The sequence below is a fragment of the Bubalus kerabau genome, chromosome 17 (genome assembly GCF_029407905.1).
Source record: "Bubalus kerabau isolate K-KA32 ecotype Philippines breed swamp buffalo chromosome 17, PCC_UOA_SB_1v2, whole genome shotgun sequence".
In the NCBI taxonomy this organism is placed as follows: Eukaryota; Metazoa; Chordata; class Mammalia; order Artiodactyla; family Bovidae; genus Bubalus; species Bubalus kerabau.
In genome coordinates this window covers 8,130,839-8,142,076 of record NC_073640.1, presented here as the reverse complement: position 1 = coordinate 8,142,076, position 11,238 = coordinate 8,130,839, and the positions used below count along the sequence as shown (strand labels likewise).

Below are 11,238 nucleotides of genomic sequence, written 5' to 3'. Positions count from 1 at the left end.
ACCATTTTTCTAGATTCTACATATATACATTAATAAACAGTATTTGTTTTTCTGACATGCTTCACCCTGTATGACTGACTCGAGGTCCATCCACATCGCTCCTTGAGGTTGATTTGTTCAGTGGTTCTGCAGAGTTTGTGAGATCAGTGCTCTGCCAATAGTTTCTTTGAGTCAGACTTCCTAAATGTCTGGCCATTGTAACAGGATATTTAACTAGAACCCTGAACATGACTCTCATGAAATAAACCACTGAAAAGGGGGTGGGCGATACCTCCACACTGTGGTGTTGGTGTAGTGCAGTCAGTCAGTCATGTCCAGGTCTTTCTGACCCTGTGGACTGTAGCCTGCCAGGCTCCTGTCTGTGGGATTATCCCGGCAGGAATACTGGAGCGGGTCGCCATTTCCTCCTCCAGGGGATCTTCTTGACCCAGGGATTGAACCCGCGTGTCTCCTGCCTTGCAGGCAGATTCTTTTCTGACTGAGCCAGTTGGGTGGCCATGCATGTCACTCAGAGTGAGGACTTAGGTTGGGTCATCTCCACTTAGAAACTAGGCAGGTCTGTGGTGTTTGCATAAACAGTTCGGAAAGTTCTGCACTACCAGAGGTCAACCATTTACCCAGCAATTATGCTGCTGTCAGATTGTAAATACATATTTGCAAATTCCTCTATAATTGTTCGGAAAAAATGTAGGCCTGTTCCTGCAGGGCTGGTTATAGAATGTTAACGGGTTAACTCATTCAACATCTGCTTTCGAGGCTGCAGCCAGATTTGCACCGTTTCAACATTTACGGGCATAAAGCTGCAGATTGAATGTTTTCCTCCGCCAGCTCTCAGAAAATCAGAATTCAGCAGCAATGGACAGTGGCATGGCTGACTAAATGGATTCAGCGTGTGGGCACCGTATTTTCAGCTACAACACAGGACCCCCTCGGTCCCTGATCTGGTCCAGGATGGCTAACACCTTAATTAAGGAAAGAAATCTCTGCTAACTCTAAAGTTTGACATACGATGATGCCCCTGTAAGAAGTAATAGATTTCAAGGCGTGCGATTCAGAATATATGTCTCTCTGACCTCTGATTTGATGGTTGTCCTTGAAATGCGTGTTTTTCTGCTATCATATTAAGGCAGATAATCTGCCCTGATTGTCAGCCTCTCATATTCTTTCAGCTATTTTGGATCATGACTGTCAAACCCCACCAACACCCAAAGTCGTCTTGTGCATGTCCCAGGAACCATATGTTAAATGTCAGATCATCTTGAATTCTAATTACTGACAACACCTCAAGTTTGGGTGAATATCCATCCAACCATTTTCAAGAGTTATGGTGTATTATTCAGGCTATAGCTCTGCTGTAACAAAATGACCCCAATTACAGTGGCAGAAATGACAGAGCTTTCTTTTTCTCCCATGTAACAGTCCCAAAGGAATAGCCCAGGATGGCAGGTTGCTTTGCTCCACAGTCTTTCAGAGATCCAAGCTCTTACATCTTTTAGCTCTGACTTTCCTGCAGGAATTGTCTTATCTGTAAAGTCAAGGCTGGGCTGCAGATAAATCATGGAAAAGGCAATCGAGGGAGTTTGGTTTATCTCTTAAATTGAAATTGGAGATGACCAGCAAGAACGATTTCACATCCCATTGGCCTAAATTCAATTTCAGAGCTACATTTAACTGCACTGGAACTTAGTCAATGCTGGTTCTGCCTGGGGAGCTATGGGCTCAGCTTCAACTCTACAGCCAAGGAGGAGGGTGTGTTCTGATGGCTGGTCAGGAGTTTCTGTCACACCTAACAACAGAGAGAGAGAGGTTACCTCGTACAAATAAGATCAATGCCACATGGTCATACATTCAACAATATTTTTAAAATATTAGTTTTATTTATTTGTCTGTGCTGGGTCTTAGTTGCAGCATATGGGATCTAGTTCTCTGCCCAGGGATTGAACTCAGGCCCCCTGCTTTGGGAGCTCAGAGTCTTAGCCACTGGACCACTTTTCTTACACATGTAAGAAAAGTATTGTCACACATATTGGGGATTAAACTATGCAATAGTATAAACACATTTTTCTACTTTTGAAAGACTTTTGCTTTTTCAGACAGTAGAGGGCAACTGGGAAAAAGGCAAGGTTTTTTACCTTCAAGCTGCAGTAAAAATATTCACACCTGTCAAATTCCAACAGCTGGTCAAATCATTGTTCCGTGGCTAAGCCCACAAGAACACTGCTCAGAGAGTCATTTGGGTGTTGGTCTCATAAATCATAACTTGCTCAGAGCATGTTTCTGAGGCTTCAGGAAGGACTTTTCAAAGGGTGGAATCAAATCGCTGAGATTAAAGTCAACCTCAAAGGAAGGTTTCTCCCCCAAAATCACTAAGGCGATAAACACGGCACATCTTGCGGTCAGTCCCCGGATGCAGTACGTCACACCATCTTCAGGGTCCGTGTACTCAAAGCAGTGAACAATAACACGACGACCGCAGCGTGTCAGGTGACTCTGATGGTAAACACGGGGATGCAGGAAGTAGTCCAGAGGCACCAGGAACACGTTCTTAACTTCATCCGGGTTCGGTCTGGCCTCAAAGTTGGAGTCTATAAATCCTACAACTGGCGTTATCCACATATCCTTCTGAAAGCAGAACACGAAGACACTGAGACGTGAGAGATACAGTTTCAAAAAAAAAAAAAAGTATGTCTAAACGCATGCTAAGCTAAGCTAAGCCACTTCAGTCATGTCCGACTCTGTACGACCCCATAGACAGCAGCCCACCAGGCTCCCCCATCCCTGGGATTCTCCAGGCAAGAACACTGGAGTGGGTTGCCATTTCCCTCTCCAATGCATGAAAGTGAAAAGTGAAAGTGAAGTCGCTCAGTCGTGTCTGACTCTTAGCGACCCCATGGACTGCAGCCTACCAGGCTCCTCTGCCCATGGGATTTTCCAGGCAAGAGTACTGGAGTGGGGTGCCACTGCCTTCTCCCAAACGCATGCTACTTCAGCATAAACTAAGCTCACAGGCCAGAGCAGTCTGTGACATAAAACTTCTTCTATAAGTAAACTTTATGTCCCTTAAATGGAGGTGTGGGCTTCCCTGGCTCAGTGGTAAAGAATCCGCCTGCCAATGCAGATTGGAGACAGGAGACGTGGGTTCGATCCCTGGGTCGAGAAGGTCCCCTGGAGAAGGAAATGGCAACCTACTCCAGTATTCCTGCCTGGAGAATCTCATGGACAGAGGAGCCTAGGAGGCTAGCTGGCGGGGAGATTTCTATTTATAACCACCACTGTTCTGAAATGAATGCAGGGTGCTGTTCCATGAAAGATTCTACCTGGAGTCTTGCGGGGGAGGCCTGCGGTTTAGTGTAGGAGCTGATGGGGGTGGCATGACCTTGAATGAGAAAGGGAGACGAATTAGGGAATTCCTGAGAGTGGGTGGGGAAATCCAGGGAGACACTGTGGGGCTGGGCTCCTACAGGAGGACCAATATGCCTGTGGGAGTTCTTGAGGGAGGGCAGCTAATGCATGTTGAAGAGCAGTGATGACTCAGATGGTTAACTGAATTAATGACGCAAGTCAACATCTGGACCGGGAGCGGAGGAGGGGTGCGCGGGCTCAAGACGTCCGTAAGGTGGGACGTCTGGGGTCGTGAGCTGCCCGGAGGCCCGGACCCAGCAGCAGCCCTCACTGTGCTCGGCCTGCCTGACAGCCTCTTCTGTCACAAGGTCCCCTCAAGCAGCCACTGAGATGAAGGCTCAGATGCCAGGGGTTTCTTAAGGAAGAGCTCGAGGACAAAGGATTGAGGGCGGGAGCAAGGAAGCCAAGAAGGGATGCTGCGGGCAGCTCCAGCGTATAAAGTGTACTTCGGTCTGTCCCGGGAGATGATGAGGGAGCTGGGCTTTCATCCCCGGCCTCTGCCTGGCCAGGAGTAAATCAAGACAGTGCTGACCCATGGGGGCGGGGTGCGGCTCCAGGAGCCTGAGGGCATGAGTACCGAGAGAGAACCAGAGTGTGTGTGTGTGTCTGTGTGTGTCAGAAACACAGCCTAAGAGGACTGTTACTGCTTATATACAGAATCGAGAAAAGTGGCACTGATGAACCTACGTGCAGGAAGGGAATGGAGCCCCAGACAGAGAGTGGACTCGTGGACACAGAGGGGCAAGGAGAGGGCGGGCGACGGCAGAAAGCAGCATCGCCGTCTGCACACTCCCCTGTGTCAGACAGACGGCTGGCGAGGAGCTGCTGTGTGATACGCGGAGGCCAGTCTGGCGCTCTGCGGTGACCTAGACGGGTGGCATGGGGGAAGGGAGGGAGGCTCCAGAGGGAGGTGATACATGTATAATTACTGCTGATTTGCATTGTTGTATGGCGGAAACCCACACTACACTGTAAAGCAAATTTCCTCCAATTAAGAAATAAATTAAAAAAAAAAAAAGCATCTGGACAGAGCCTGGAGTGTCGCTCACCGTGCATCCGTGGCTGCTCTCTCCATTCAAACCCCACAGCCTGTGGGCCCCTCGTCTAGAATCCATCAGCCTTCCCCAGGTTCTTCATAACAACCTGCTCCTGAAGAAGCTTTACCAACGGAAACTGGATCAGAAAAAAACTTGCCCATGGCCACACCCAGCTCCCACTTGGCAGAAGCCAGGATTCTACCCTAGGCCTGCTGCCCACATGCTGGAGTCGAGTGCTAAAGTTCTATCAAAATGCTGGTCACCAAATCTCCAAGCTGGCACACCAGTAAGTGGCCTGGAGACCACGGGGCAGCATCCCCAGCTGTGGCTCAGGCCCTCCAGAGGTCTCAGGGCCACGCCTATTAGGCAGGTGCCTGGGCAGGAACTTTCATGGCCAGTGCCAGCCCTTGAACTGGCATGTCAGAGTCTAAGGAAATTAGTGCAGGAAAGAAAAAGAATCAAAGCAAAGCCTCAAAGGGAGATCAGGGTTTAAGACTGAATGTTCTAGATAGGGAGTCAGGCACGCTCAACAGGGTTCAAGCTTAGCAAAGTAAGAGAGACTGTGGAAACTTATGGCTGAAGTAGCAACTCTGCACATCCCATGTCTAAAAACACAGGTGTCTGAAATGGCAGGAAAAAGGTGGTATGTGGCAGACACCCCAGGACCCATAAAAGCCTGGATTTTGCCCATTTGCTGAGTTGAAATCCCAGAGACTGGCTTCTGCTCTGGAAATAGGATGAGCCAGGCTTTAGAGCTCCTGGAAGAAACTGCAGACTATTAGAAACAGCCTTGGAAGTCAGGACACACCACTGAAATGTTACAGGAATCGGGCCTTCAGGAAGCAAACAAAAGGATGGAGACTGGGAGTTATGGGCCATGTGCAGAGAAAAAGGGGAACTGTCCCTCGAGGCCTTTGTAGAGAGAAGCTCATACATGTATGATACAGTGACATGTATGAAGGTTGGTTGAGGGCTGGAAGGCCTGGGAGGGTTAACACCAGGCATGGGGAAAAGCCAGTGACACCCCAAAACATCTCCAGGCATTGCCCTGTGTGTGTTCCCCAAGAGAGAAAATTACCCCCAGTCAAGAATTAGAATTCTGACTGAATTAGAATAGGCTTCTAGGCATTAAATAAATGGCACTTTTGAACCATGTTTAAAAGATTTGCAAAGTCCAAAAAACAAAACGACCCTCGCTGGCACTTCTAAATACAGTACATCCTCCTTGAAAGCCTTTCTTCATTCTAATTTCTCGGTGGTGTGATTGGCATTATAGCAGGAGCAGGTCATTTGAACACACACACACACCTGTGAGAACTGTTGTATGTGATCCCCTTACGGGTGAACTCAGCAACCCTGGGGACCTTGGAAATGGACTTACTCTCATTTGGGGAACCCATAACCATTACGTGTTTTGTCAAGAGAGTTCTAAAATAAATCTCTAAGATGTCCCAGGAGATTTGCAGCTATCCCCTGAAAAGGGCTCCCATTAGAAAACACAGAGGAAGTAACTGGCATACGTCTTGTCTTAATCCAATGTTACTTTTCTGTCTCGTTTCTTTCTCACTGAGGGCACATTTATGGAATGGCCTTCTTCCAAGCTAAATCTCCTGGGAGTGGTGACCTCTCTATTCTTAAAATGGACCCAATTAGGACAGATGTCAGCATCATTGATCGTCACAAAGGGCAATCTGGCTTTCTAATTTTTAGGCATCAGTGGAATTCTTCCTTTGACATAAAAATTCACATGAAAGCCCAATACTATTTAAAAAAAAATTATACCGATTCTGATAGGTGATGAGTGAAGTTCACCTCTGGGGGATTATTCTTCCCCCAAGCCTGTAACCTTTGCTTAACCAGGAGAATAGTATCAGATAAACCCAAATTGAGGAGAGTGGAAGAACACACCTGACCTGTGCCAGTCACAAGTGTCAAAGCCATGAGAACAGGGCAGTCTAAGGAACTGGCCCAGACCAGAGAATGAGGAGACACGGCAACCAAGCACAACATGGTGTCCTGCGTGAGATCCCGGACAGAAAGGGGCACATCGGTAGAAAAACTAGTGAAAGGCAAGTAAAGCGTGGAGTTCAGTGATGGTAGAGTGCTGACACTGATTTCTTGGTTGTCACCAATGTGCCACAGTGATGTCCGATGTCAGCAACAGGGGGACCTGAGCATGGCTACGTGAGAACTCTCTGTGAAATCGGTAACCATTCGAAAATTACAAGTATACATGGAAAATTTTAGACCAGTCAAATAATTCTGTTATGCAACTTTAAATTTACCCTATTTACGTCTTCTGCCCTCCTCCAGGGGATCTTCCCGACGTGGGTTTGACCCCTGGGTTGGGAAGATCCCCGGAGGAGGGCATGGCAACCCACTCCAGTATTCTGGCCTGGAGAATCCCACGGACAGAGGAGCCTGGCAGGCTACAGTCCATGGGGTCACCAAGAATCGGACACGACTATAGTGCCACCTGCTACTTAGTATAACAGTGAGAGTGTTGTGATCAGCTCATATGAAATGAGGTCCAGCTCTATCAGTCCCAGGACCCCTTTCGTTGTTATGTTTGTTTCATATATACTATCAAATCCTGCTTCAAACAGAAATGCAGTTACAAGTAGTGACTGTTTCTAGACAGCTTCCCTAGATCTCAGGATATTGCTCAATCTATGTGATATGGAGAAGCCTGGTTCCATGGTATATGCAAGAATGAGTACCTTCAGTGGCCTCCGAGGGGCTAAAATTTGGTATGTGGCATGCTCAAGTGTGTGTTACTTTTCTCAAGAGAATTCTCAAAAATAAACCCATCTGGAGAAAACTGTGAACTGAATGTCAACGAAAGAACACTGAGGCATCTACAGGGTTCCACAGCACCCAGTCTGAAAACTGCTGATGGCGTTCAGCCCTTTCATTTCTGGATGGGGAAGGAGGGGCCCAGATAGGAAGTGGGGGTTGCCCAAGGCCTCTTAGCCCAGCGGGGGCAAAGTCCACACATGAGCCAGAGTCTCTTGACTCTGTACCGCATGCTTGAGGGTCGTGGGATCCTGAAGATAGTCTACCTACTGCGAGCTCACACGAGTCTAAGCCAGACAGCTCCATCCCCAGCCTTACATCAAACGGCAGTGGCATCAGGCAGCAGACCACCTCCACTTGATGAGGACGCAGCCCCACTTCCTCCTGGGCCTCCCGGAGAGCCGTGGCCACGTCGTCCGCGTCCGTAGGTTCGCACTTACCTCCAGGAAAGCAGACCTCTCCGGGTGACCTTCTCAGCTGGATATGGAAGGAACAGAGCCGCTGTGTGGGATTCCAAGTTTGGTACCACTCACTTACTCAACAAGTATGTGCTGAATTTCTGTCTTGTGCCAGAGACCATTCCCATACTTGTGGCAACCAGTAGGGAATAAGACCAAAAAGAAAAGTTTTTCTTGTTTTTAAACTTGAGTCCTTTAAAAAAATTGAACTAGGAGAACTACCCTCACTTCTGATTTTTCTCTCCTTGCCCTCCAAAGATAGCACACACACACACACACACACACACAGATTTACACTGATGGAGAAAAAAGGCAAAAGGATAATGAAAAGGGCAGCGTTCTGAATGGATAACCTTTATCGAGCGCTTACTGGTCTGGGCACAATGCTTCAGATGGATTTCTTGTCAATGAGTCTGAACAGTTCTATAAGCAACTATTTTTTAAAATTGAGATGAAATGTTATTCCTTAAAAAACTTAAAAAATATATTTTTTTAAAGTACAGTTGATCTACAATGTTGTGTTAGTTTCTGGTATACAGCAAAGTGATCTGGATACACATATACACACACTATACCTGGGGTGGGATTAATCTAAAACAGTGGCTCTTGGTGGGGGCAGTTTTACGCCCCCCATCCCTGCCAAGAGAGCAGGCGATATCTGGAGACATATGTGGTTGTCACAAAGTGTGTGTGTTGTCTGTGTGTGTGTTACTGGCTTCTAGTGGATAGAGGCCAGGGATGTTGTTAAACATCCCATAACGTACAGGGTAACTCTCACAACAAAGAATTATCCAGCCCGAATGGCAATGACTAGATAAGAAACTCTGGCATAAAAGTATTTTAAATTACTTGCTAGCTCAATTGCTTATTTTACTTTCCAAAACTTCTCCGTAAAAAGCCACATGATTCTGTGGCTTCATGTACCCCTTGAACATCACAACTTTGAAAGCCCAACTGAGAATCTGGAACCTCAAACTATGTGCCAGTGACCACATTTCATGGGGTTTTCAAACATCCTGACACCTTAAGGTCAGGAACCTTTTCGTCACTTACCTTCTCTGACCGGAGGGTGAACAACAGGTAAAGTTTCCCATCTTTAGCCAACAATGGTAGAAGGATCGAACATTTGTTAGATGAACAGTGAGAATATTCAGTCCCAGAGTCATGCTTTTTTAAGCGGGCCTTAGCGTCATCTATCAAACTGTTTCTAAAATGGAAACAAACCACACAGTTTAGTAACCAGAGTTATGATAAAAAGCTCCTAAACTGCATGAGTTTCTGCTTTGTTATGTGTCCTGGTATTTAGCATTTCTAGTCTCAGTGTACTTTTTAATAATATGACAGCAATAATAATACCCAAATCATGTGACTTTTGGTAAGATAAAGTGAGGCAAAAATTACTAAGAACCCAATTTAGTACCTGAGTTCACTTTAAAATCTAAATTAATTTTGAATGATGGTAAAATATTCTTTCAATTGTGCAATAGTTCAGTGCTGAAACCCACAGTAATACTCAGGAAGACAGATCTGCAGAGCAAGTTCATTGTTACAAAGGTTAAACCATCGTAAGGTTAAGGGCTTTCTCTTAACCTGGCCCTTAGGTCACATTATCAAACCCTTGTCTTCAAATACCTTATAACACTGGTTCCCAAACTTATGCAGCAACAGAGTCACCCAGAGGGCATGTTACAACAAAGACCGCTGGGTACACTTGTGACTTAGTAAAATCCAAGTATTTAGGCTTTAACCACACATTGTTCTCTGAATTCATAACTATGGGTTAAGGCAGTTTTGTGTAAGGGGCAAAAGCTGGTGTTTAAGTGAGCCAGACTGGTTTCAAAGTGTTAGGACTGACCTCTCTAAGCCCCCCTTTCCTGATGTGTGACATGTTGAGGATGTTTGTAAGGATTAAATGATGCAGTTCTGTGGCTGCCATTTAAATGTCTCAGTCCTTAGATGCTTGCCAGAGATGTGTGCTATTTCTTGCCTCTTTCTAGGAGGTAGGATGCTCAATAATGTATTTAGGAAACTGCAGTGGGTGTTGAAGGTGCCCCAATGGCCTGAAGAGTCACAGGAATGCTGGCACTGGAGGGGACTCCAGAGCACATCCTAGTGCACACAGGCCGGTGTCCAGACAAGGAAACTAGAATTTCCGACCAGCAATGTGAGGGACTGCTTAAAAGTGTGGTGCCCAGAACTGACCACAGGGACCAGCAGAAGCAACAGTCTGCAAAACCGTCCACATAAGGAGCTGGTGCTCGGAGTAATCGCCAGGTAAACACGACTGTCGGTACATTCTGTACTACATTCTGGGTGGGCTCAAGTGAAAACACGATCACGTTCCAGGCTCAGAGAGTTTGTGTAACTGAGGCTGGAAGTAGCCCGGGGACCTTGAACCGGGCGCTGCCTGGTGCGGGCTCGCTGTCCGACGGCTGAGGCTCGGCGAGCGGAAGAGGGAAGCCCTCGAGGGCTGTGCGCCCCCCAAGTGTGCAAACCCGGCTCTGTCTTTGGCGGGGGAAGGCGCGAAGGCCCGGGGACCCTGCGAGCTGCCAAAGGAGGTGAGCGTCCGGAGCGTGGGGCTCCGGAAGGAGGGCAGGCGGGACCCGCAACAAGTAGCCAGAAGGCCCCGGCCACCCACGGCCCGCAACCTGTCCGGCCGCGCAGTGATCAAGGCAGGGCCAGGCCCGGCTCGGGGTGCCAGAGGTCGGGGAGGCCTTACCTGACCGGTTCCTGGGGAGGGCCGGGTCGCGACATCGTCCCGGGAAAAGTTCGCTTCTTGCCAGCAACGCCTCCCAGGGAACTCTGCCGGACGAGCATGCGCAGAGCAGCTCCGGGCCTGGGGCGGGGAGAGAGGCGGGCCCGGAGCTGGGGGCGGGGCCTGGCTTAGGTCGCAGGGCGGGACCGAGAGCCGCAGGCTGAAGATCGGGGCGGGGCGGGGCTAGTGGGGCGGGCCGAGGCGTGGGGGGCAGGGCTAGTGGGGGCTTAAGGCCCCGCCTTCCTGGTCGCGCAGAGCTTCTTCCTGCTTTCCCTCATAGGCACGAGCTAAAGGAAGAATTCTGAAATTGACAGTTGTTGAAAAGGGGGAAAGGGGGAGAATGCAGTGCTGGTGACTTGAGAGAATTCTAACATTCGTACTCACCGTTGCTAGGAGGTCAAGTTGGTTCAATTTTTCTGAACAGCAGTCCACACATGTTTACCCAGCATCTACTTGCAGGCCGGACGGTGAGTGAACAGACACGGAGCTTACAGTCAAATAGGAGAGAGGGAGACAGAACTCAGACAATTACCTAGATGAAGCCCTTAGTCCCTGGGGAGCATGTGAGGGAGAAGCAAATCAGAGAAAGCTTCCCAGAGAGACTGGTATCCGAGCTGACCCGGAAAGCTGCTGTTCTTGAAGTGTGGTCCTGGGAGAAGCCGCGACCGTCCACATCAGCAGCGTGTGTGTGCTGTTAAAAATGGATAGACTCTCGGGTCCCACCCAGGAGATGCTGGATCAGAAACTGGGTGTACAGCACGGTGAGCTGTATTGTAAGGGAGTTCTGTTG

General features: G+C 48.2%; 1 protein-coding gene across 2 annotated transcripts; it reads right to left on the bottom strand.

Annotated features, from left to right (window-relative positions):
• Positions 1-287: 287 nt before the first annotated feature.
• NUDT7 (nudix hydrolase 7) lies at positions 288-10,535 on the bottom strand. Of its 2 annotated transcripts, XR_008704148.1 has the most exons (5): positions 10,413-10,535; positions 8,747-8,900; positions 7,554-7,712; positions 2,133-2,622; positions 288-1,786 (listed from the first exon to the last, which is right to left on the bottom strand). XR_008704148.1 is itself a non-coding variant. In XM_055552854.1 (4 exons), exons 1-4 carry the CDS (start codon positions 10,508-10,510, stop codon positions 2,254-2,256), a joined length of 780 nt encoding a protein of 259 aa, XP_055408829.1. In that variant the 5' UTR covers positions 10,511-10,535; the 3' UTR covers positions 1,844-2,253. The 2 variants fall into 2 exon arrangements, 1 of the variants encoding a protein (XP_055408829.1); XM_055552854.1 differs by lacking the exon at positions 288-1,786 and having other exon boundaries at positions 1,844-2,622.
• Between the last annotated feature and the right edge of the window lie 703 nt (positions 10,536-11,238).